The 27,132-nt window shown below is 43.1% G+C and overlaps 1 protein-coding gene across 17 annotated transcripts in view; it reads left to right on the top strand.

Annotated features, from left to right (window-relative positions):
* The window catches only part of CTBP1 (C-terminal binding protein 1), a 232,622-nt gene extending 227,358 nt beyond the window's left edge, over window positions 1-5,264 (top strand). For 13 of the 17 annotated variants that reach the window (XM_030270527.4, XM_072927913.1, XM_072927909.1 and 10 more), the window contains one exon: window positions 3,795-5,264. In XM_030270527.4, the coding sequence (XP_030126387.1) occupies window positions 3,795-3,981 (187 nt within the window). In that variant the 3' untranslated portion in view covers window positions 3,982-5,264. The remainder of the gene's footprint in view (window positions 1-3,794) is intronic. The other 4 variants (XM_032747955.3, XM_072927915.1, XM_030270529.4 and 1 more) reach the window with 1 other exon arrangement.
* The last annotated feature ends 21,868 nt before the right edge of the window (window positions 5,265-27,132 follow it).

The following is a 27,132-nucleotide window of genomic DNA, read 5'->3' as shown; positions in this document are numbered from 1 at the left end:
ATTGGTTTCAATAGCAGTGTTTGCTGATGCTTAATTCCTACCTGGATTAAGTTCAGCATTTGAATTGATTGTTCAAACCAATTTTTTCCATGTTTTCTTTGCAATCCAAGATTATGTTGAGCTAAGTGAGTTCTGGAGTCTTTCACAGACAGTACAATGTTTCAGATGTGCTAATAACTGTATCATACTCATGTAATTGCATTAGAAGATAAGACATGGGATAATAATTGATATGTTAAAAAATGCAGATATCTCTTTTGGTGAATTAAAGCTAACGAGGCTGTTTTATTTTCGATATATAATTCACTTGTATTTTGATGTAGGACAGAAATCCCAAATTATCAGATATTATCACAAACCAAGAACATTTAGCATTAGTCATCAGGTTGTAATCTACATCATCTGAATATCATCATATTCTGGGGAAAACAAAACCATTTACTGTGCAAAATGCAAGACACCCTGTCAACACTAAAGGTCATGTAAACAGGACCTATCCTATGAGTAAAGATCAGCATTACTCTTGAGAAGGAATTATTTGTAGTGGTCTTGGTGGAGCAGCATAACATACCCTGATGTTGTGTTATTACCATGTATCTGTTACTGAGCTGCCTGTGAAATAACTCCCTGCCTATAACCCAGGCAGGTCACAGGCACAGGGAAATGCAGCAGCCAGGAACACTGGTTGTACCATATATAGACATTTCCCATATCTACCTGCCTCCCTACAGGTAGTGGATAAGGCTGGATATGGCTCTGAGCAACCTGGTCTAGTGTACCTGGCCATGGCAGAGAGTTGGAAGAAGATCATCTTTAAGGTCCCTTTCATCCCAAACCATTCCATGATTCTGTGAATTCCTGAGTACTGAAGAGGATAAGCATGGCTGGATGTTGGAAATTCAGGACTTATTTCACGTTGGGGTACTTCACTGATGATTTTCAGATTCTGTGCATGATAACAGAGTACACATAAAAATTGCATCTCTTCTAGGACAGACTCAGTTTCTTTAGCAGAGCTTAATATAGTGAGTTCAAGGTGTTTTTCCTGTTTAAAAGATAGATGAGAGTAAAGTAGAAATAAGAGTTACCCATCTGTTGTAATTAAGAGGGCAACTATTTTTCCTCATAAATTAAGACTACATAAGGGGAGGAGATGGAAGAGTATGAATTAACAGAAGAGGTATAACTGATTGCTCACTACTGCTTCCACAAAGATTTAGTTCAGTGGACATTTTACCTGGAAATCATTTCAACTTACTGCTGCCAGAGGAGAAACATAGAGGGGAACTTCATTAAGTGCTGGAGAGGATGTATTTGCTGGTTAAGAATAGAAAAAATGGAAAGACTAGAAAAGAAATAAATAGCAGCAAAAGGGAAAGCTATGTAGAATACATATGCTCATGGGTAGAGGCTTGAGTTTATGTGCCCTTTCAGAGACAGGATTTGAGCAACACTGATGATGAAAAAGGGACAAAAATTACAGAAAGAGGATTGCAAAGCAGGGTTAGGAGTTGTCAAGTAAAGTGCAGTTTCTATGGAACAGTATGGTATCTGTATATTGGCTGCTGCCACTGTGTAGCTTTAGGACAAGAAAAACAATTATAGGGCCTCTGGATGTAGGAAGTCTGTAGGAAACCTGTAGCTGAGGTGAGGTGCTGGCAGGTAGAATCCTGGTGATTAAGACTTGGTGTCCAAGGAAATGTCCTTATGTACAGAAAGGATATTTGGAGTCAGAGTAGAAATACAAATGTGCAGTTTGAAATGTTTAATGTGCTCATAAGGTAACTCTTAGTGCTCCTGATTGAGCACTGTCCATTTTCACAAGGGGAGGCTCTGGCTTTTCTTCTTGAGGAAAAAACAGTTGCAGAAGTTGCTCTGTTCTTGACTTTTTTCCCAGTTCTGGTGTGTTGATACTCAGGGAATATGTTAGAAAGTAGAGATTGTGTGTTGAGAGCAGCTGCAGTGTTGGACTTTTAAATGGAAATTTGTGCCATGTTGTGTGTCTTGCACAGCATCTAGAATAACAGAAAAGCTGTTTCAAAATTAAATTTAGGTAAAACAATACTGTCTGACAGTTTTCATAGGCATTGAAGCAAATTTGATTAATAAGATTCAAATGGAGTTACTGAAACAAGCAACTAATTCCATTAGCAACTGCAAATTAATTCCAAAGAACCTCTGTGGAGAGGGAATTAGCATAGGAAGCCCTGTAAATATGTGTCCAATTGGGAACAAAGTTATCTGGCCTACAGGTGGTGTGATCAGTCACAGCCTTGGTACCCATCCCAGATTACAGTCAGTGTTGTGGTGTGTAGGATGACCAGACCAGTGTGTGGTGTCCCTGTTGTCCCTGTGCCATGTCAGTCCTGCTGAGCCCCTCTGGCTCCATGTTTCCAAAAGTGGTTCCCACAATGTTTCTGTGGGGGAAGCAAAAAAACAAGTCAGTGTGCTTGCATCCAGCCTTTTTCTCCCAAGTCTTGCCTAAGTTCTGCATTAATTTTTCTGGCAGTTTGAGGGAACTTGGGATGAGCAGCACAAACATATTACCATGGAAAAGATGCAGAAATGGGGTGAAATTCCCTGATGCATGGAGCTGTGATGAGGGGAAGATCATCAACAGCAGAATAATATACTTGGGAAAAGTTTGATGAGTGCCTTTTGTCCCAAGTAGTTCTGGATAAATACTTGGGTAGCAAAAGCTGCTGTGAGTGGTGGGTTTTTGTGTTCAGGCTTTCAAATGGATAATGCCCTCAGCAGGATGGGGCAGAGTACAGCAGAAGAGAATGAGGGAAATGTGGGATGAGTGGACAACTTCATGATGAGGAGGGGAGGCAAAGGTTCAGTGCTAAGTGGCCAGTGTGGCATAACTTGCAAATAGGTATTGAGGTATTTGACTAAAAAAACCCACCTATTTTTATTAAAACAATGTGTAGGGTTTTTTTTATACAGCACATGAAGTACCAGTGTTCATCAATTACATCTGAAGTTTGTGATTGGAACAGTAGATTTGCAAAATTTTTTTTTAGCCTGTTGACATCAGAGCCATCATAAAATCAAACTGAATCAGAGCATGATTCTTTTGTTGAATGCATAAAATATTTAGGCCTCAGTGTTTGTCCAAATAGAGGAAGAAATATTTTAAATCATCGATAAATTTTGTGTTTCCATCTCTCTTTCTTGCAGTCTGCCTAGAGTGCTTGTCCTTCTGTAACTAGCACTGGTTCTCCTTCAGACAAGTGCAGTGGCAAGTTTGCTGCTGAAAAAGTTACTCAGGTGCAATAGGCTTGACTTGGTCATCTTATGAGTGTGTGTGTGTGAGATGGCTTTTTGGGGGAGCTGTCAGGAAGCTAAGACTACAAAAATAGTGTAAAGAAATTTTTTTTTTCAAACCACAACAATGAAAATTTAAAATTCCTACATGAGACTGAAAGAGGAAAAAAAGGAAAAGTTGTAGAGAACATATTGCATGGACCCAGCTGGAATTGCTTTTTGTTGAGGTTATGCTTTGAGAGGAGCAAACCTTGAAGGTGGTTTCCTTTGCTGTGCTGTTTCTCCTGCTGTTAAATCCAAAGAAACAATCTGACAAAGTTTCATGTCTCATTTGGTTAAAATACAGCGTCCATTGCTTTATGTAGCAGCGTCTGCATGTGGCATCTCACCTAGGGCTGAACCCCCCGACTCTCTAACTGGTCTGAAAGCAAAAGCCACATCTCTGTAGCTGTAGAAGGAGGCAGGGTGGGCTCTCTGCTCAGTCAGCTCCTGGTTTTAATGTCTGCTCTGGTTTCTCCTCCCAGCAGGTATCCCCCGGGCGTTGTCAGCGTGGCTTCCACCGGCATACCTGCAGCAGTAGAAGGAATAGTCCCCAACCCCATGTCTCTATCACACGGCCTCCCTGCTGTAGCCCACCCGCCCCATGCTCCTTCCCCCGGCCAAACTGTCAAACCAGAAGCTGATAGAGACCACCCGAGCGACCAATTGTAGCCAACAACAGCATTCCCAGCGCCGGAGACTTCAGCCGCAGCGTGGAAAACAACACAACACAAAACAAAACCCTGGATTTTGATTAAAGGCAAAACCATGAACTTACAGGAGGAGACGATTATTGGTTTAGAAACTGGTCCAATATACAGTATAAAAGGAAAAGGTGGGAGACAAAAAGAAGATTTGGAAACATTTTTTCCTCCGTATAAATTGTAGTTTGTCCCTGTCCAGTGGACTGATTCACTGTTTCTGTGTCCTATGGGTTCTTTGTTAAGCAAGAGAAGTTAGTAGTTAATTATATCATGAATGTACTTGTCTGTGTACAGTTTCTAGAACATTAAAAAGGGTTTGTTTGCTTAGCTGTCAACAAGGAAAAACATAAGGGAGGCATTCAACAAACCAGTTTTGAGATTAAAAATCTTTTCTTTTATATTTTCAAACATGCCCAAAAATGAGGCAGTTGGCAAACTTCTCAGGACAATGAATTTTTCCCATTTTTCTTTCTACGCCACACAGTGCATTGTTTTTTCTACCTGCTTGTCTTATTTTTTAGAATAATTTAGTAAACAAAAGAAAAACAGTTTCTCCTAATTTTGGCATGAGTTCCCTTATTTCAAAATGAAGACAACCTTGCAAAGAGATTTTGAGGAAAAAAAAAAGGTTTTGTATAAACGAGCATTGTGCTTTTTGTCACCAGTTAAAGTATATATTATTGGTGGTATCTGGAAAAGGCACTAGACTACTGAAAAGTAGCAGCATTTCATTGCCTACATTGATTCCTTCCTGGTAATGTGGTAGGCTAGCAATATTTTTGGTTAAAATCATGTTTGTGACTGTAACCATTTGTATGAATTATTTTAAAGAAATAAAAATCCCAGACAAATATCATATGTGTAAAAATTTTTATTTCTAGTAACTGTTTATTCAACTTTTATTAGGTTTCTTAGCTGTAATTTTTAAACAGATGCTGTCAAGTATTTCATTTCTAGCTTTACTTTGCTCTCTGTTGTTTGTAATACTGTCTTGGAAGCTTGAAAAATAAAAAAAAAAATAATTCTTTCCATACCATTTTTCCCTTTACATTTCGTAAATGTTGATCTTTTTTCCTGTGTTTCTAATGGAGTTTGAAATTAAGATGGATTTTGATTTGTACACCGGCATCATCAGCTACAATGTGGTAACAGCATTTATGCCACCACTGTGGGCAGAGCAGAGGAGGTACAACAGCAACACAACAACAACAGTAATAATAATAATAATAAATGTCTTTTGCCGAAGTCCAACATGAGAAGTGTCCATTGTTTTATTTGCTTCTGTGATGATGGAAGGCTGCAGCAGGATGTAATTGTGTTTGCTTTATTGAAGGAGTTTGTTCTTTGAGCACAGGCACAAGTGTGTTCCAGGCAGGTTAGATTCCAGCTGGATTCCGTTCCAACATTTCCTGTGCTCCTGGGAAAGCATCCCCGCAAAGTTTACAAAAAAAAAAGACAAAAGTTTAGCTGCTTCAGGAGGGAAATCCGTGGTGGGCAAAACTGAACTGAACCTCCTTTATGGTATGTTGTCTCTTTTCACTATTAGTCTGAACAGAGCATCCACCTGAAATTAGGTGAGCTGGTTTTATGGGATCTGTGAAAAGTTTTGGCCCTCATTCATGCAGGACTGCAGAGCAGCCTCCACTTCACTTTGGGAAAGGGAAGAGGCTGCAAATTTGTGGGTCTCTATGCAGGGAGCACTGTTTACAGTGAAATTTTGTCTATGGAAGAGAGGAAGTTTTTTGCCTTGAACATTTAGAGGTAAAAATATCATCCATTTCAATTTATTTGATGGAAAAACAGTTTCTGTTCCCTCTGAAAACAGCCCTTAAAGCTGCAAGTTATCTCAGCAAAGACACTTCTATGAGCTTTGAGGCCAAAAACTTGCAAGAAATCAAATGCAGTCTCCTTCTGTTAAAGTAGGATTTAATATTTCTTGGTTAATTCATATTTTAAGATGTTGCTTTTGTCAGACTGAAGTTGCTTCTTTAACATAATGTAAAGACAAACATATAACATCTGGCTGCCAAGAATTGCTGACAGCCACATTTACAGCCCCATTTCCCAAGGAAGAACCAGGAATGTTCCTTGCATTGTTTGGACATGGATTGTGTAAGTACATTTGGGATCAATAGTAGTGGATCAATAATTGAAGGAGAAATTGTATTTACTGTGTGCATTTCTTGGGTTCAGCTCAGAAGCATTTGAGCTGTTGTCCATGCTTGCTCAGACATAAACCTTTTCAGGATTTGAGCCTGAAATGCAGTGTTCAATGTTTTTATGTTGGTGCTGGAGGTTATCTCTTTGTCTGACTGGAGCAGAGTAATCCAGTTCCTTGCTTCGGAGAGGAAAAACCACCTGGTCAGGGACAAGACTGATGGACACTGACCTTGGGCTATGGTCTGAAAATCTGAAAAGTAGTCAAAAGCCAAACTTGGGGTAAATGACTGATTAGAAAAGTGGCTCATAATAAACAGAAGCCTGTTAAGCCAGAGCAAACTTCTTTTATGACTGCTTTTATTGAGTAGTGGAAATGCAATGAGATTTTCCTTTGTTTGGTGAAGGATGTGCTAAATAAGTGTAGACAGCAGAAGATGCATTAGTGGGAAAATACAGAGGGGAGAAGGTGATGGCAGCAGAGGCCACAGGTGACCTGAGGCAGGAGTTTGATGGAAGTACCTGCCTTGAACATGATTTGCTTTTGGTGGCATTATTTGAATTTCAGGTCGTGACAAAGAATGAGGCTAAACATGACAAAAAGGCAACAGCAGGATGACACAAGGCTGTGGGGCTGCGCAGGAATTTGATGCTGTTCAAGAATGGGCAGAAAGATGCCAGTTGTGCAGGTGCAGAGTCAGGTGGTTGGAAATCAAACAAAAACTTAACAGGAAAAGGACCCAGGGTAGGACTGGTGGATTGGTGCTGTGTGGAGGAGCAGTGTGGTGGCAGATTGATCTGGCACAGTGGTTCTGCTAGGTCTGAGAATGGATCAGAGATGTTACACAGGACCTCTTGTATTTGCTGAGCAATTTTGGTCAGGCATTTTCAAAAGACTGAGCTGGAGCTGATGTCATAGGAGAGATGGGCTCTCAAATTCACTGATGGTGTGCAGGACTCAGAGGAGAGGAAATCTGAGTAACTTGATATTTTCAGCTTAAGGCTGAGTTGGGAAAATGGCTATAAGTAACAAATGCTGTGGAGGAAGGAGAAATGTTAAAGAACTGTTGGTACATGACAGTTTAAATGAGGTTAGGAAAAGTTCTCTGTCAACAGGGAGTTGCTGGGACTCAGTCCTGAAGTCTCTGCAGCTTGGGTTGGGGTTTGTTTCTGTTTGGGTCCTTTTGTTTTTATAATCCAGAATGTAAGAATGTTGTTTAAATGTTGTTCAAGTTTGCAAGCAAACCAACAGCTAGAGGCTTTCTTTCCATTTAGGATAAAACACTTTTCTTTCTAACAAGTTTCAAGGCTTTTTCCCTTATTTCAGGGTTTTGGGTTTTTTTGCAAAAATGTCTGCTTTTCTTGTCTGGTTTCCACCTCAGGTTATTAAGACTGGCTTTCCAAATGACCATGACTGCTGCGATGTGTCTGTTCCCAGCTTGCTCCTTGCCTCAGATTGAAGGATTTTCTCTCATTTCAGTGAATCCATAGTGTTGATTGTTCTGCTTGAAGGAGAACACAGCACTACCATTTCTTTTATTCAGTTCACTCCAACCTTACTATTTTGTAAATCGAAAAAAGTTTTAAGGGCACAGTGTAGTATTAGATCATTTGTCTGACCACCTAGTAAAGCTGTTAAGTGTGGTATGTGATATGAGTCTTCCTTAAATGATACCATGTTTTGAATTCAGTAAATCTTTCAGAAAGATTTCTAGTATTTACGTGAAAATGTCAAGTGTTGGGCGTTTTTTTTTTTGCTGTTTCCTTTAGTAGCTTGTTTAAATAAAGGATGACCTTGACTGTAATTTTTAAATGCCTTTATTTAATTTGGCTTTCCCTGACTCTAAATTCCAGTTATTGTTTCATGTTAAACATGAGGTCATGTAGGCTGGCTTGAATTTAGTGAGCATGTCACATTTTAGCCATTTTGCCTTTGTGCTGAGGTCAGTGACACATCTTCCAGGAGGAACAAACTGTATTATTCATCTGTTTTCTTTTCCAGTTGCTTCTATTACACTATCCATCCTTTCTTTATGTCTCTGTATTTTTGCCCTTTGGAATGACATAGTCCAGTATGGTTATCTTCTGTAAATGGAATTTCAGGGATTCTGATCTCAGTCTTTCAGCTGTTGTCTTCTTCCCTCCATCAGCTTTCCAATTTCCTTGGTAAACTGCTTTCCTTCAAAGTCACAAGTGCTCAAGGAAATTAATTAATCCTCTTCTTTGTCCTTCTTTGCCCAGGTAGCACCTCATTAGCAGCCAGAGCTCCACATTGAGTGGTCCTGCTCCAAGTGCTCCTTTCATCCACCATCTGCACACTTGGTGTCTCTGCCTCTTGCAGAATGGACCTTACCGGAGTCTCAAACTTGAGATCAGCCCCTCAACTTCTGCCTTGTGTCCTTCCTTGTCTCTTTCTAGCCTTTGGGAGACCTGGAATGTTACCCCTAGAATTCTCTTTTCTGGAAGGCAGTTCCACTTCCCATCTGTGAGTTTCAGCTTGACACAGACTCGGCTCTCCTTGGCTGACCTCCTTGCACACCACCTCACTATAAACCCATGTCATATATTATATTTTTTTATCTGATTTGGGGTTTGGGATCACCCAGCTGCTCTTTTTTTTTTTTCTTTTTTTTTTTTTTTAATGCAGATCCTCATCTGGAGTTTCCTTCCTTCATTTTCTGTACCACAAAAACAAATCAACCTCTTCATGTCTGGTCTCAGCACTTCACTTTGCCTTTGCACTTCTGCTCAGAGCCATAATGGAGTTCTTTCTTGAAGCAGCACTGTTTGTTCTGGGGGGTCATGATGGTGTCATGGCCACCATAAACAGACTAAAGTATGTCCTTGGGATGATTAGAGGCATTTGGGATGTGCCCAAGATGATGCAGATAATTCTCTGAGCATGCCAGTCCTTTGAAGATATTTGTTACACAATCTTTAACTACACATCTGCCCCCCTTCTTTCATTTGCTGCCTAAAAAGGATAAGGAGTTGCTGGCTCAAGAAATAAAGTAAGGAAGTTTAGGAAAAACCCCAAAAATGTCTCAAAGGTCAAAGATTTAAAGCAATGAAGCAGAGCAAGATCATAGCTTAAATTGCCACAATAACCTTTTATTATGTGTCACATTTGACGTATTAGAAGCAGACAATTATGTGTCAGTGTGACATTGCTATTTATTTATCTGTGCTGTGTAAACAGAGACCTTTTAAAATTTGGGGACAGCTTACAGAGCTGATAAACTCTGGGAGTTAGGGCAGCAAATCAACGTCTAAAAATAAATCTCCTGAGGAGCTGACATCCCAGACTTGTGTTTCTAAACCCCTCCAGCCATTTTCCAAGTGTCCCACCCAATGCAATAGTTTGAATTTACCAGGCAGTTGCCTCCAACACAGCTGTTGGCTCTCCACAGCCTATCCCCATCCCTGGGACCTCGGGAAGCAGCAAACTCCCTCCTCAGCACACCTAAAAGCACCAGAGTAAATCCCATTTAAGTCCCCGCTGCTCGCTGTTCAATAGGATTTTGGTTAAGCCCTCATGTAAAGCTAAGTCTGTGCTGTATTTTACTGCTCTTAAACCACAACAGAAAGAAAATCTGCTGTTGGTGTTTTCCACTAACACATTTGCAGTTATCAGCACCAGTGGTTTCCATGTGAAAATGGGGTCAGGGGATTTCCAGCCTCTTGATACAAGTTTTAGTTCATTTTGCTGTTTGCTTGCTCATGGTTTTTCAAGGCCTAGTATATGTGAAATGTGTTTATTGTGTATGAAGTTCTGGTGATAGATTTTTGTCTCTTAAGTTGCAGCACTTTGTAATTAGCTCCAAGGCCATCACTTCCCATTCTCGGCATGGAGTGCCTGTCCTTTGAAACTGATGGCTGAAACAAGGTTTTCAAGTATTCATATTCTGAACAGCTGTAGTTTTCTCTCTTCCTCCTGCAGACCAGCCATTTTCAGTGCAGGACACAGTCCTCATATTGCAAGAAGCACAGGTAAGAGTGAAAAACCTGCACTGTGACTCAGAGCTCATTTCAGAGGTTTTCAACCTCCATAAATTTAAAGAAAAAAAACCCATGGTTTTCATCATGTAACTAGTGGTTGAGTTCTGATCCTATTTTACAGAGAAATAGAAGTCTTCATTCTGTTCAAAGAGCAGTATTAAATCGTTCCCCCTTGGATTGTGACACATACACCACTTGGATTTTCAGATGTGTCCTGGAGCAAGATGTGTCATTCCAGTGAATGCCTTTCCAAGTGACACGGGGTCTGGACTGAACCTCATCATTTGGAGAACTCTATGGGTGTTACATCCAATTTTTCTGGGAGGAGGATGAGGTTTCTGATGTCACAGTGATCCCTAAAGCTCTTTAGTTTTCATCTGCAATTAATTATCAGGGGAGCTGCAGTGGCTCCCAGTAGTTTGTGATGTTTGTGTGACACAGCAGAGTTCAGAACAAAGAGGACACCACTTTGAAAAAGGTTGTTGAGCCATTAGATGGTGACTGCTCTTAAAATCTAGATTAATCTGTCTGGGGTCTCTCTTGTCTATAGTGATTTAAGTAAAATCCTAAAAGGAATAGCTCCCTCATGTATAGAGTTTTTCCAGTTAAGTGCTTGAGATTACAGAGGAGCAAATCAGGGAGAGTCTCTGCAGATCTGAGTGTGTCCCAAGTAAATTTCTCATTGTAATTCTTTAATTTTCTAGTTTCAAAGTGGCTTTGCTACTTAGGAGATGCATACAGCAGAAATAAAATGTCATCCAGAAGAGGTACCTTTGTGTGCTGCTCCTTATCCCCTCTCTTCAGATACATTCAGCCCCCATGAGATCTCTCCCCTGAGGACACAGAAGGATGAAACTTCTCTAAGCTGCAGAGCTATATTTGGAAAACTGCTTTGATAATCCACATCTGATAATTCACCCCCAAAATCTATTGTTGTGAGGTTTAAAACTCCAGATGTTGGAAGCACTCCTAAACAGCTGCTCAGGCTCAGCTCCATCAGCCTGTGAAATCCCTTTGGGGATGTAGATTCCTGGGTAGAAAGTTTTGTTTGTGATATGTTGGGGGTTTTAAATGCTTTTTCAGTGTGATCATTTCAGGGCTCTGGACTTTCAGAATTGCCTGCCCAGCCTGCTGTAGCCTTCGCCTGGCTGAATATGTCAGGGGATAGAAATTACTGCCTGACCTTTCAGCAAGTTAAATAGATGAAAATGCAGGAGAGGAAGGAGATGAATCCAATTCTTCCCTCCCAGCCCGGGAGCCCCGTGTTGCTGCGGTGCATCCCCATCCTCTGGCAGGGCGGGGATGATGCTCTGAGCCTGTCCTGTGCCATCCCGCAGTTCTCAGCAGCAGCAGCCGGGTCAGAGCCGAGCTGATGTTTTCCCCAATTCCCTTCTCACAATTCCTTGGCGCTCCCCGCCAGGATCGGATCCTGCCTCTGCGGTACACGAGCTTTTTTAATGATTTCTCGGCTGAATTTCAGACCTGCGGGCGATCTGGCTTGTGCCTGTCATGTATGCTTTATTTTGTTTATTATGCTTTATTTCTGCTGTCCCTTCTGCTGTTTCCCTGCCGAGGGGCGCGGGCTGATGGTGACAAAGGCGCAGGACACCGAGGTCCCTCCGCGAAAGCCACTAGGTGGCAAAATGCACTTTGTGCATGGAAACGACGTGAAAACCGGGAAAACCCCCGGGGAAACCGGGCTGGCCTTTCCCCGCCCCTGCTTCAAGCCGCCTCCATCAATTTTATTTTTTTATCAGCTATTTTGGCGTGTTTAGATGCAGCGCATGGAGCATCTTCCCTTCGGAAGTCTGTAAATGCTCCTGTTCTTATTTACGGCTTGGTCGTTCGAGGTTGGCAACAGATTCTGCCATCGTATCCCAGAGTTTGAAGAGGATAAGGTATTAACCAACCTGGTGAGACTGTTAAATTCACAGAATGCACTGTTAAAACCCTGTGCCTATACTGGCTCCCCCGTTAATCACAAATCAGGTGTCATTTCCCTTACAAATTACCAACGGGATCTGTTGAGGACAGGGGTTCTGTAAATTATTTATTTATAAACAAATAAATGAATACTGGATATTTCCTTCTCCAAATATTTCAGAGGCACAAATATAGAGGGAAAAATGAAGCAAAGAAAATCAGAGGAGAAACATAGACGCTCTTGGCATTTTCCAAAGTCGGGGTATAGATTATGCTGTTTGTTATCCAGACTCTATGAGATTTTGTCCTCTGTGAAATACGTCCTTGTGCTTTTGCCTACTGGAGATGTCTCAAGTTACAGACTTCCATCAGGGTCTGGAGGATTTTTTTGTTTTCTCAATAGCTTCCAGAGGCCCTCGTGGGGAAGTTTCCAGTTCCCTCTCTGTGATGACAGCAGCGCTTTTGGCTGGCTCCTTTCAGACATCTCACTCACATCCAAGCCTGTCCTACCCTCGTTGTCCAATTCCCTGACAATATCCTTGCAGCCATGCATCCCACTGCCCTGCTGAGCCCACTTGGATTTGGGTAGTGGTACCTGTCCTTCAGAGATGCTGGGACATGAAATTCATCCCCTTCACACCTGGGTGGTTTCAGTGGCCTCTTCACTGCCTCTTCTTTGCTTTTGCTTGGAAAGGCAAGCCCCCAAATGATGATCTGATATATCATGGTGTGGAAGGTGCTGTGGTCTGGAACTTTGAGAAACATGGGCAGTGTTTGATTTCTTTTCTTTCTCTGTGCCACTGGCAGAATGGACATTGCAGTCTCAGTGTTAAAATTAGGCACAATAATAATGCCAACAGATTTGGTCTTGAAAAAAGCAATAGATGTGAAACAGCTTTTTGGCCAGTCATTTATTAATGGAGCATTGGTCTTCTGATGGAAGGCTACTGGATTTCTGAGTGGAAGACTCTGCGCAGACCCATGGAAAATGCAGCATGGTGCTGGTCACTTCAGCATCATAATGTTCATGTGGCCACACTGATGTTCTCAAAATATCACAGGTTTGGATTTGCTAACTTTTGACTACTTGCCTTCAGAATCTTAATGCTGATATTTTAAGATTTGTATTCATTAATTCACCTGTAATTCTTGTGGCTTCAAAGAGTTCTAGCTGTTGTAATAGTGTGGCTAACTTCCTGGGAAGCCCTTCAGTTTGCAATAATTTCCTATGAGGCAAAAGAAAAAAAAAAAAAAAAGCCAAAACCAAAAAAAACCCACAAAAAACCTGCTAATGGAGTAAAACCAGATTTTCAAAAAATGCTAAATATATAAAAATATATATTTTGCTGGAATTAAAATAGATTGACAACATGTATTTGTCTTTGATGGACATGAGAAACATGAAGAGCCATGTAAAAGAGCCTGGTGGTCCCAGTTTACAGCAAGGGTAATGTATTTGTTATTTATAAAGGGTTAATCAATGATTTACAGCCATTGCAATCAATAGTTAATTGATTGTTGTAGGCTTGGTTCCCACATGGCTTGTAGCTATCCACAGCGTTGCATTCACTGTAATGGATTTATTAGTTATTAATCACACACTAGTGGTTTTTAAATGTTTTAAATGTTTTAAATTCACTTTATTAGGGATAACTAAATTTTCAGTAGCACATCAGTGAACTTGAGTTCTGCCTTCACATTAGCAAAAGCTAATATGAGAAAGCAGCTAATTTGGCCTTGGTTTCTTTAATTTAAGGAACCCATCAGCTGCATACATGGGAGGAACTATCACATTATAAAAGCAATTTTAAGTAAAACACACCATTTATGGAAGAAGCACTCTTAAAGATTTTTGTAATTACAAATATTTGTACTGTTAAGTGAATTCCATTGAAGTATTTGTTGTTGTTGCTTTATTTCCCTGGAGAACTCTTCTGTAGTGGGAGCTTTGTTATGTTGATAAATGTGCCTGAAAGCTTTATAATGTACTGATGCATTGTAATGATAAATAGAGCTGGTTAAGTAGTAAAGATCAAACACACAATTAAACAAACTGTAATATACATCTTGCTGAGCAAGGGAAAACAATAGTGGAATCAGTAGAGATGAATACAAATGGCTTTATTGAACTAAGCAAAAAATATATTCTTATGCCTACAAAATGAGGAAATTTGGCCTGATACTTGCATGAACAGACTTATAAAGTGCTTCATCAGATATAAAATGTCTTTAAGCTGTTCAGCATTTGCAGACAGGGCTTTCTCTGAGTAATAGAGATGTGTAGGAGCCCAGAGGTTGAGTGAATCAGGGCAACGTGGGACAGCCAGGAGAGGAGCCTGGCACAGCAGGCAGGGCTTGCAGGTCTGCCACAGCAGGAAAATTAACAAAAACACGTCGCACTCAACAAAAAGATTAGAACAGAATATTGGCAGCGCCTGCTCCTATTGTCCAGAATGTCTTTTCCTAGAACCTTTCCCAGCAGGGAGGCTGGTTCACACTTGGCGAGGCCACAGAGGTTTCACACTTGCTATTGCTGTTTGCTCTTCCAAATGCCAGGAGGAAATGTGATTCAGGAGGAGCACGCTGGAAGAGGGAAATGTGGCCATGCATTATTGCAGAGGCACAAAATGGAAGCTTTAACGTAGAGGCACTGAGAGGGACTTTCATTCCCCACTCACAGCAGTACCCACACAAGCTGCTTGCAGATTGTTCTTGTCCATCCCAACCTTGAATTTCTCTGAAGGGTGTTCTAAGTGAATTTCCCCTGCAAGGGTACCCATGGCCAAGTCAGCACAATAGGAATTTCATAGCTCATTTTACAGATGCTATGTGAAATAACTCCTTGAGGAGTTAGGCAGGATACAGCAGCCAGAAGAAATACTAATTCTCCTGGATCAACTTTTTGTGAGCTCCTACCCTACACAGTGGTTTGCCCACCTGGAATATCATAAGCCATTTAGATTCCTTTGCATATTTGAGTATTAATAAGGCTCAGAGGGACCAGCCAAATCCTGCTTCACTGGTGCCAGCAGTCAAACCCCTAAGCCTTGTGCACACTGGCCAATTATTGTGTAAAATCCCCACTAGTGCTCACCAAGCTCTGCTCTACCACCAGGAGCTACCCAGCAGACAAAAAGCATCTGCTGATGATGTGGTGTGGACTGCTGGAAATGTCCTTTCCCAAGGATGTGGAGTGTGAAGTGTTCCAGCAAACCCGTTAGCTCTAATTTGCCGTGTGCTGCTGACTGCTGAAAGCTTTGCACGGCCTCCAGGAAGTCGGGCTTATTTAATGAGAAGCAGGAGAGTAATAAATGCTTCCAGTTTCTGGAGATTGAGAGAAAAAGGAGTGGCTGGGGAAGGCACTGTGGCCCCCCTGCCTCTGGCTTCCCACAACCTGAGCTACAGGTGTTGCTCAGCTTGGAGTTGTGTAGGAGTTCCCAGGAATATGCATGGGAATAGAGGTGGTTTCTCCTCTGTATAAAAAACTACTTCTGCCCCAAGAACTGCATGTCACTCCACAAAGATATTTAGATGTCCAACTGCCACTTAAATACCTTTACAGATCTGGGCTTTGGTCCTAATTGTGTTGCTGCACTCTGTAGTGCCACTGGCTCTGCACGACAGGCCTGATCAGAATCGACTGCGGAGCGGGGCACAGCCCGGCAGCCACAGGGTTTGATTTAATTGGGTTGGGCTGGTTTATGGTCCCTTGATAAACCTATTTTTTTCCTTGTTGAAAAACACCGTGTCTGCCAAGGCCGGCAGGAAAGTGGGAACTGTCTGGAGGTGAAATTGCAGACTGACAGGGATAACCCTGCTCGATGGGAAATAGATTCCAAAGGGTTTAGTGATGTCTGTCAGTTTATGGCATCTCTTCGTCACTGGGTTTGCAGCCCAAAGATTATTTTGGATGCTTGCCTGTTCCCAGAAGCTCCATGTGCTCGGAACAATTTCAGCTCTGCGTTAAGACAATAATTATAATCAAATCTCACGCTCCGCTGCCTCGGCCAGTCACCTCCGTGGAGCAGATGGGAAGGGGTCTCACATCAGCAAGGTTTTCCCTCCCAGTGTACAACTGGCCTGGTGTCTTCAAAAGGGCTTTTTTGTTTTTTCCTTTGGCTCCCCTCTACTTCTCCCATGGCATCAGGGACAGGCTGCAGCTGGAAAATTGCGGGCAGGGTTGGAAGTGCAAGGAAGGTGAAAGCTATTTTGTCTGCTGCCTGCCTCCTGCTCCTTGTTCAGGCTGGGAGCAGGCAGGCAAAGGAAACTGGTTTTGGTATTCCCTCTGCATCTGCTGACCTCTGTGTCAGGTCTGGGACCTGTCCTTGGGCTCATGGCTGGCCAGTCCAAGTTCTACTTTCCCAGAAAGCAGAGTCACAGAATCTCAGAATGGGTCAGGTTGGAAGGGACCACAGTGGGTCACCAGATCCAACCCCCTGCTCAGGCAGGTGCAGTGGATGAAGAGCAGCCATGGCCCTGCCAGGGGTGTTGTGCTCTCCTGTCGTGGCAGATGTGGCTGGGGGCATGCACAGAGGCTGCTGTTGGTGTTGGCAGTGCCACACTGAACTTATTTAGCAAAACACAGGGGCAGACACACGTCTGAGTTTGCTTTGGAAGGTTGTCCCTCAACACATCCATCCCTCCAGTTTCCTCTGCAAGTTGGGCTTAAGGCCAGATGTCACCAAGTCTCTTTTGTTGGATGGTCCCTCTGTGCTGTGTCACCTCAGTGAAAAAAAACAGAAAGGTTCCTACTCAGCTCTGGTGTCATTTTGATGCCCAGATGATGTGTTAAGTCTTTAGAACATTATTAATTGAGGAGAAAGGTGTCTTTGCAAAAATTTTCCGAAAGCTGCTGAATTGACTGGGTGTTTGTTTTAAAACTGACTCCTCCACTGTCTGTTGGGGGCCTTGACAGCCCAGCCCATGCTGCATCACTGGTGGCTGAGATGCTGGAGATGGAAGAGCACCTCACATTCCATGTTTGTTTTGTTTCCACACAGAGCTCCTAAAACAAGTTGGGAGTGAGGACCCTCTGGTTACCAGTGCTGGTCAGACTCAAACTGGGTAATCAGAACTCATATGCCTGGAGCTGGTGGTGTGAGACTGGGAGGTGCTTTCAGGGAAGTTGCAACACAGCCTTAGGACTGGCACGTTCCCTTCACTCGACCCCTTGATGAAAAATCCCAGTGGTTTGATGTTTTATTTTATTTTCAGCAATGGTTGATGATATCTCCCTGGTACCATAGCTCTTCTATTGTTTTGCCTTTTTTTTTTTTTTTTTCATTTTGGCTTATTAGAATAGGAAATTGCCTATAAATGTTAAGTGGAATAGCTGCTGAATGTTTAAATTTTTACTGCTCTCTCATGCTGAATCTTTAGTGCTCACTGATATTTCTCCCCCCACACACACTTTTTTTTTTCTTAAAGGCCAATGAAGCTGTTTGTGGCTTTCTGCATTACAGTACTGACTGAGGTTGTTACTGCATCCCAAGACAGCCATTAATGAGATGTTTGTTCTCCCGAAGTTGATTGCAATGATTGATGTTAAAGTACAAAAACAAGCTCTCTGCAGACTCTTTTCCCAGATTTAGGATCTTCACCAACTTTATTATGGTGTTTTAGATCTGGATCCTTCCTTTGTTCACGTGGCTGTCTGATTCCCAAATGGCACCTCTGGGGAGTGCTTAAGAAAGGCTTTGGCTTTACAGGAAAGGGTCAGGCTTCATCCACATGACAGCAGGGGACTGTGGTTATCTAGTCACTCCAAAGGCCTGACTTGGTAAAATCTTTGCAGACTTTGCAAGTCCTTCAGTGGGGAACTTCCCTTTTAGAAACCCAGAGAACCTCCTGCCCACCACAATGCCCAGGTGGCCACCAAGGTGATGTCCCCACTCCTGGCTGTTATCACCCAGGTTACACCCTGCAATCCCAAAGAGGTGACCAGCAAGCCTCAGGGATCACAGAGACACAGAATGGATAGGTTGGAAAGGACTTTTAAAGGTCATCTGGTCAAATCCCCCTGTAGTGAGCAGGGGCATCTTCACCAAGGTCAGGTTGCTCAGAGCATCAGGATTGACTCTATGCAAACACCTCCAAAAGCTGTTTGCACAGGGGTCTGTAAATCTCAAACACTGTTAGTTCTCTTGGCTCCATGGGCCAGGAAAAGCTTGTGGGATCTCGTGGTTATTCCAGCGAGGAGGGGAAAATGATGGCAGGGAGGAGGAATGCAGCTCCCAGCCAAGGCGGTGGGCACGCTCCCGGCTGCTCCGCTCCGGCTCATCAGGCTGCCAGAGCCTCCTCCTCTCCCAAACTCCCCGTTATCTCTGATTCCTCATCCTTCCCAGCTCCACAGGTCTGCTCCCTGATTGTTTGGGGTGCTGCTGCAGGAATCTGGGGAGAGGGCTGGGGCTGGTATAGCTGCCACCTTCAGGGAGGAGGAGAGCAGCTCTCCCTTGTTCTTTCCTTTCCTGGTGTGCAGCTCACACCCGCTCGCAGAAGCAGCTGCCTTGATGAATATTTGCCCAAATCATTATGCTTTCTAGCAGTTAGCCTGCAAAAGGCCCAGCACCATTTCTATGGTAATGGAAGGCTTTCTCAGAAATGTTTTGGAAGCAATCAGCTAAACTAATAGGATTTTATGTAAACCAATCTCTTTCTTTAGATCAGCGTGGTTGTTCTTTTTTTTTTTTTTTTTTTTTTTCCTGAAGAGGAGGGTAAGAGCTTTTTAATAAATGCAAATTGATATTTCAATGAAAATGGAAATGAGAGAAAAAGTTCATCAGCAGGGTAAAATGCTGTGACTTTGCTCCAGCAGCAGCTTTGTGTCTGATTCTCTGCACATTCCCCAGCCACAATGAGTTTCTGAGGTGCTGAGGCATAGTGCAACAGGGAAAAGAGCTTTCTTCCACCTTCACACTAGAGTGAGACATCAGCCAGGCTCATCAGAGCTGTGGTTTCTCCAGTCCTGGACCTCTGCAGAGGGTCAGGGCAGAAATGGTCACAGAGGGGAGGCTGTGGCTGGAGGGGTTAGGCAGTTGTTATTGCTCACTCCTGCTGTGGGTCAGCAGCTCTGGTACTCTGTAACCTGAGTTTCTGTGCCCCTCCAACAGGACTTGAGAAAGTAAGGGATGAGAAGCACTCAGAATTCTGATTTATGTTGTATGCTCAAAGCTGTGCTTTTAAGGTAAGTGCTTTGCACTGGGAATTGTTCACTGCATTCACCCACGACCAAGAGCTTTTGCTGCAAGCCCCAGATGCTTTCTCACCTGGGACACAGCTGAGGTAACTTCCTTGGCCCTGCTCCTGCTTGTCTCTCTGTTAAAAGGCCTGATACAGGACAGCAGGGTGTTTGTGTGGAGCAAGAGCTGGCTAGGATTGCTGCAGTCAATCATTTAGCTGGTTTTGTTTATATAAATATAAATATATATCAGAAATTAAATTAAACTCTGATCTGTAGATGTGGCAGCACTGCAGGAAGTGCTGTTCATGGGAACTCAGGCCAGTGAGGGTCAGGCATCCAGCAGGGTTTCAGTGAGAAGTTCTCACCCTGTGAGGCTGAACCTGACTTTGGAGCAGAATGAGTTCTGGCTTGCCCATCCTGTGTAGCAAAGGACAGGGGATGTACATGGAAGAGAGGCAGGATGTGCCCCCAGGGCCTTGGAAAGCAAACTTCAGCAGCACAGGGCAGAATGGACATGCTGAGCATGGAAATCTGGTTTTTAGAAATACCTTCCTCCCTCCAGCCACACTTTCCTGACCCTTCATTCATGCCAAGACAGCTGTCGATGGTGCAGTCATGTAACAGGATTGCTGAAATTATTTCAGGTGAAAATAACTAAAATAAATAAATTTGAGGATTTATTTGTAGGATGTATCACTTGAGTGTCATAGGCTGCCACAGAATTCCACAAATCCTATCTCCTTTGAGATAGGATCTCTCAGGACAGAAAGACCTTGTTCAAGCTTTGGTCATGCTCAAGCAAGGTCTAATCAGAACCTCATGATGGGAAGACAAAATCTGATTTACAAATATGCCTGGTGGGTTGTTATTTGGCTTGCCTGAAAATATTCAAGTTTAAGTCTACAGTAGAATCCAACTCTACAACCAGAAGAGTAAAATCTAAAATATTAAATAAGCATTTATTTGAATATATTTTTATATTTGGGACCATGCAGGGCAGTATCAGCAACATCAGGAGAAATAATGTGTGTTTTTACAGGGTGTGACCCCTTTCTAAACCTCCCTATCTGAAGACTGTCCCAAAAGAGCAAGAGAAGAACGTGGTGCTTTGGTGTGCCACATTCCTGCTTAGACACTTTCCAAACACAATACTGCATTTCCAGGTATTGCAGTTAACACCATCTAGAGTATTGAACGGAATATTTAAACTGTTACATGGTTTAAATGCTTTGTGAGTTTGTCTGGGCTACATTATGTTTAAATGAGTAAAAATTCCTTCTTGAATTACAAAATTGACTAGTTTTTGCTCCTCTGACGTCTCAATCCACTCCTTGAGATGCATTCACTGGGGACTTGGAAAGTTTGTTTAAACAATTCAGACTCTGGAATCGATAGGGTTTTTTTTTTATTTACACCATATATTGAATGTTATAATCACAGCGTTTAATCAAATCACTACTGAATTTTCAAACTGCATCATATTTTATATCTGTAAGAGAGAAAGACTGAGTCTATCCAGAAACCTCTTCTGATAGTCACAAAGTTACTAAAAAACTATTTTAAAACCAATCAGAAATGTTCAATTGAATATTTCTTTGATGGAAAAAAAAACAGTACCTGCAAAAAAAAAAAAAAAATCCAGCTTTGATTTGTAAAATTGAAATAAAATCTTTCGCTGTGGTTTGGATCGGCAAAAAATTCTTTTTACAAATGAATCCAAACTCTTCAGGAGTGGCTTCCTGTTAAAGCTGTTGAGCTTCAGTTCTCTCCTGTTAGCTGTGGATCAAAGCCACTTATAAATGGGGTGTGCCAACAAGATGTGGGAAGGTCTGAAAGTGCTCCTTCCCACTGCTTTTTCCTCAAGTCTCTAATTTCCTTCTCTTGGGATCTCTCTGCTGGCAGTGGGAGTGGCAGATGTGGGGAGGGAATTTCCAGTGAGTTACTGATGGAAACACCTGAGCAGTCAGTGCTTGTGCTTTTCACCATGGCAGGAATTTTGGAGGAAAAGCAGCAATCCTAAGTCTTCCCATTGGAAGAGAGAACCAAGGAGGGGGGTGATGTTCTTCAGGTACCACAAACTGCTAATGTACTAGTGAGGTTTTGGATTTCATAGCAAGTTTTGAAGCCTCAACCCAGATATGGCTGTGCTAAAGATCCCAAATAACGTGAATGAGTGCACTCTGTGATGCTCAGGACATCTCCCTTTGAAGTGTTGAGATCTTTTCCTTGATTCAACATCCATTTGTGTCCCTTTGAGTTGTTTAATTGTCCCTTGTTAACTTGCTGAGTGCCCCAGAAAAAAAAAAAAAATCTCTCCTGGAGCAGGATGGTTACAGTGGTCCCAGAATGTCCTGAAGTTTTTCCTCCAGCTGGGAAGAACCTGTCAGTGCTGCAAAGTCCACACAAGGACCCTGCCCAGCACACCCAGGAGGTGTGGAGCAGCCCTTCCTTGCTCCTCCCTGCCAGTGGGAAGGCTTCTCTCATAGGAAGGCTTCTGCCAAAAGACAAGAGACAAGATCCTCCTGCAGGATGGAGAGCCTGATTTTTAATGAAGGAATTACTCAAATCAGCAAATCCTACAGACCATGAAACAAGCTCCTCTTCCTTGCTTTCTTCATGAGCTGTTGAAGCATTTTGGTATGTGAAAAGACAATTTCAAAGGCTGCCATTGTGAAATCTTTCAATCCACTTAACTCCTACCTGCCTTTCTGCTGCCCTAGCCTGAAGTTGCTTACACTTGTGATGGCTCAGAAATTTACACTCTTTATGATCAATGGAGATGAAAATCATGTCAGAGCTCATCATCCCATTGCTAATGGGTGCCTGAGCGTGTCCTCTTTGGCCAGACACCTGCACTGCAGATATTGATGTCAGGTGATGAAGACATTCTGAAACTAATTACAAGAGGAATTAATGGGTCTTTTAAATTTTCTACCCAAAAACTACTAAGTAAAGTTGCACATTTCATCACACTTCTGTGCCTTTCTTCTTGTAAAGCAATTTCCTCCTCTTAGTTGTCACAGGCTCCAAGGTGTGTCAATAACTGTTTTTCAGGTTGACATTCATGCTCTAATCATCAATGACTTTCTCAGATGTCTGGACTGAAGAGTTTGCTTCTTTGAAATATTTTGGAATCCATCCACTTCGGCTTTTGTCTAGATTTTTCATGGCATTGGAAAATGCATTTGCACCCTTATCCTGTTCCGTTGTTTCAACCTGGAATCACACACCAGTGCTTGTGGAATCGTTCACTTGCCCTATTTTTGAATGTTGTGAAAATCTACATAAGATTTTGATCACAGTTCCAAAATCTCTCTTTTAGGGGGATTGCACTTTTTTGGTTGTTGTTTTTGTTTGATTTTTTGTTTGTTTGTTTGTTTTCTTTTTTTCAGGAACGCAAAGTTTCATTTGAACTGTGTTCAATTAAGTAATGCATAACAGAGTCCTGCTGGTTGTTCACTGAGCAGCTCCAGCAGGAAGGACCTGTCCTTGGCCCCTGTGCAGAAGGGACAGCAGGTCAGGAAACAACTCTTCCACTTTCTCTCCTCCAAGCCACCACATCAGAAATACTCATGCAGGCAGTAGAGCCTTGCCAGGCTCTTCTTGGGACTGGTTCAACTACACAAGCCCATCCCTGACCCACTGGCTGAGTGTCTGTGGGGCTGTACAATGCCTTGTGTCACGTTAGATGAGTATGAAGTTCTGAGATATATGTTGCACTCCCAATGGTCCCTTAATCTTAATCTGTATTTTAAATGTCTTCTGTCTTACTGGTTTTCATACTGGTGTTTCAAGATGTTGGGATTTAGGGGTGTTTTAGTGCTGTTAATAGAAATAAGACTAATGTGCAAATAACTGATAAAGTGAGCTGCATTTAAGTGGGAAAAACTGTGATATCTGTCTAATCTCAAGTGCTTATATGACTATTAACACTCAAGGCCATCTCTAATTGCTATTTTAGGTACACCAGGAACTGTAGACAGCAGGGACAGAGCAAGGCCTGACTTAAGCTGGCTGCTCTATATCCCATGGTGTAATGACAATGAAACAGCCTTGTCTCCTTCCTAAAGGCTTTGAGACAGTGAGCAGAGATGTGGGATATCTCTAGGGCTACTGGTGACACAAGGACACCGTGTGGCCTGTGCTTTATGCAGCCTGTTCATGGTCTTCTCAAGCCAACAGGATCCCCAGAACCCCAGGAGTGCCTGCCCTCATCCAGTGCATACAACACTGCAGGCCATGACCTGTATTAGACCTCTGGAGATGGTCTGAGAGAGTTATACTGGCAGGTGTGTAGCCACAATCTATCAGGGCTCAGTTGTCTTTGTAAGGGATTATACAAGATGTCTCTTCTGTGGCTTTTTTGGCTTTTACTGCATTCACGCACCCCATTTGTTATTTTTGCTGAAGAAGAAGCTTGCATGAATCATCTGCTGAACATTTGAGAAACGGGGTGTGGGACACTGCAGTTTGCAGAGCAGGGCCGTGCTGCAGGGGTCTGTCACATCAGAGTGGTGTCAGTATTTCCCACAGCTGCAGCCCTCTCTGCTGACTGCCACACAGGAGTAATGCACTGCTCTGGCATTTCCACAGACTTCCAGGCAGAACCCTAAATGCAAGACACTGAAATCCACCCTTTGTGCTATTGCCATCTGCACTGCAAGTTCCCATCCCACTAAACTCCAAGCCTAAATTTCAGAGTGGCTGGTTAAATTGAGCAGGCATTGAGATGAGTGGATGGGGAGTGGGAGGTAGAAGCTCTCTGGGGTGTTGCAGATTGTCCACAGTTGTCCCTTGTGCATGGGATGGCCCATTCTGCACCACAGAGCTGTGCTGGATCCAGTGTGAGAGCTCCAGCTGGGTGGCAGGTGTGCAGCAGCACTGACCTGGTTTGGGAGCAACCTCTGCTAACCTCCCCAGCATGCCAAGATAAAGATTGGCCATATGCTCCCACGTACACTTCTGTGCCAAGAGGTTGTCTTCCAAGTGGTTTTAGAGAGAGGCTACAGTCCAGTCGAAAAAATAGCTTGAGGTATCCCAGGAAAAGAGGAAAACACTGCTCAGGCACTCTTCACCACGGACAGATAATGTAGTACAAAGCTGTTTAAATATCAGGGGTCATTGAGTTCTGCTTGATTCCTTGCTGTGCCAGTGAAAAGCATTTGGATGCAAAGGGAGGATAATGAAGCCACAGCTGCAGGTCCCTGTCCTGCTGAATAAAACAAGCAACAAGACATCCTGTTGTCCTGCAGACCTGCTAGAAGAACCATTCTAGAGTTTCAGGGCACTGAGATGTGAGTCCTGAGAGGCTGTTAAAAAGTCCTGGCTGCTGTGGTACAAGTGGGAAGGTGAGTTTGCAGAGCCCATAGTGATGGTTTGGGGCTCTATTTTTAGAAACCAGTTTTGGATCTTTAGGACCAAATTTCAAGAGCATTGGTACTTAGACTCCTAAACCCCTGGTACAGAAAGGTTCTTGGTATCTTCTTTTTACTCTCCAATAATCCCACCTCAATTTTCATGAGTATTGGTGAAAATTGAATGCCTCACCAGAAGTTAACTCCCAAAACCCCTGTAGATTGAGAGTCCAGTCATATCTGAAAAGGAAAGCATTCCTACCTGACTTCCATGCCTTTGGAAGTGTTGCTACCATCTGAGCAGCAAATTGTCTTACAGGCACTTGAAAATTGCACATGGAAGAAGACCTCTTATTATATTACTCCAATTTCTGCATGGCTGAGACACCAGCTGATCCCTAACTGCAGCTGGAAGTAAAAACTACATTATTAAAAAGGCAGCTAGACACTTTTCTGCCCACTCTTTGGAAGCAGGGCCATCTCTTCAGTACTGCCATTCATTCTTTCTTATTACATTTCCATCAGTAAACTCCCAGTCAACTCCTTATCTTCATCTTATAGATAGAGCACTATTCTCTATTCTCTGCCTCACCTTTCCTGAATGAGAAATCTGCAAGCAGCCTGAAAAGATTTTTGTAGGCTTCCTGCCTATTCATGTGGCTACTTACACCACTCTAAAGAGTTTTAATTTTTTATCTGTGATTTTGTGCTTGTGGAGCTGAGCACACACAGGTTTTGCTGTGCTTGCCCCAGTCCTTGGCAGAGAGCTGCTGTAGTCCTTTCCCCATAGGAGCATCAGCAGTCCCAGCTCCAGGGGTACAGGGACCTGAAGCTGTGGCTGAGCTGCTGGCATCAGTGTGTACATGCTTCTTGTGTATCCAGCCTGCTTGAAAATGGCTCTGGATGACTCAAAATTCTCAAGCTGTCATTTGTATTTAGCAATCCTACTCATCCTGAAAGGGAAAACTGCCTGCAAGGCTCTGGAGTTGCAGAAATCTCCCCCCCTTTCCTCCTTGTGCTCTGGCAGAGGGAGGATGAGTTGGAGGGGGCTGCTGCACTGCTTGGTGTGCCTTGATGACCCTCTCAGGCCTCTTCTGGTGGAGCTGCAGCAGCAGAGAGGAGCTGGGAGGCTGTGCAGAGTGATGAAGGGCACTCCTGCCTGGTGACTGGCCAGTGGGGGAGTCACATAAAAGGGGGAGACTTCAGAGAAGATGTTTCTGAATTGCATTCCTCTGTTGGTGGCACAACTGGGTGTGTTATCCTGGTGGTAATAAACTGCAGGTTCTGGCTTTCCCTTGTGCCAAAGCCAGGCAGAGCACAGGGAAGCTCTGAGTTAACCACCTGGTGAGTTAGACTGTAAGACCTCAAAAATAAGCCAGAAGGTGACCTTGGTTTGAGAAAGGAAGCAGGACCCAGCATCATCTCTTGACCCATCTTTGCTGGACCTGAGGTTTCATTCATGGTCTGTGGAACATCAGTGCACCACAGCCCCTCCACAAACAGATAATTAAAGCTCATTTTAGCCACACTGCAGTGCTGGATGTGCCAAACTGAGCTAAAAGCCAGCAGTGGGTATCACAGGGGCCCTGACATGCAGAGTGTGCTTTTAAAATTTTAGGTTTGTGTCCCTCTTGGCCCCTGGACTTTGAGGTGCAATGAAGGCCTGGAATCAAAATTGCTGAAAGTCCCCATATATCTGTAGTTTTTAATCTGTATCTCATCTGTGGACTCAAGTACCTGATATGAAGGTGTCTATAAATGCTTCAGGCAAGGTAAAATGAGCCCCATTTTGCTCTTGTATGGAGTAATTTTATGCTCCCAGCTTAAATGCTTCCTGCTGAGCTGGCCACACTCTCTGAAGAGAACCAAGTAGAACTGGAAAAGGTCCAGGAATTGGTAATGGCTGTGGAAGAACAAGGACCTTCTCCAAAGGTCCTCTCAGGGGTTATGGTTTGGTCAGCCAAGAGAGAATTTTGACTTATTGCTGTTTTACACAAGGCAAGCACCAGTAGCATCAAAATGACTGGACTGCAGTTGTTTTAACCCAGAATATGGGTCAGCTGAGGTCACTTGACTGTCTTGGTACAGCCTGTTGAAAAAACAAAGGTGGATTCACAAAGGTCTTTGGCAAATGGTGAGGAGACCAGCACATGGTGACAATCAGAAAAATAGGGGTCCAGATGCCACATCCTGCTCGAGCTGCTGCTATTCTCCTGGTTTGGCCAAGAATTACATTCTCTCCTTCTCGTGCAAGTCACAAGGTGCTGGGCTCTGAATGGACCTTTGCTCTGACTAATTTCAGTCTCTAAGCCTTGGAGTTTACCTGGCAGCAAGCCCCGATGATGTGAGTTAAAACTGAAGAGCCAGCACTTGTCAGGGATGTGACATTTGTTTGGATTGTCCTGGTTAGTGTAATTTTTCTTCTGTATATTGAGTTATACACCCTAGTATTGTTCCTGCAGTAAAACAGTCCCACCCTGCTAGCATTTTTGTGGGCTATGGATCT

The sequence above is a fragment of the Taeniopygia guttata genome, chromosome 4, assembly GCF_048771995.1.
Source record: "Taeniopygia guttata chromosome 4, bTaeGut7.mat, whole genome shotgun sequence".
NCBI lineage: Eukaryota > Metazoa > Chordata > Aves > Passeriformes > Estrildidae > Taeniopygia > Taeniopygia guttata.
This window is presented reverse-complemented; position numbering and strand designations above follow the sequence as displayed.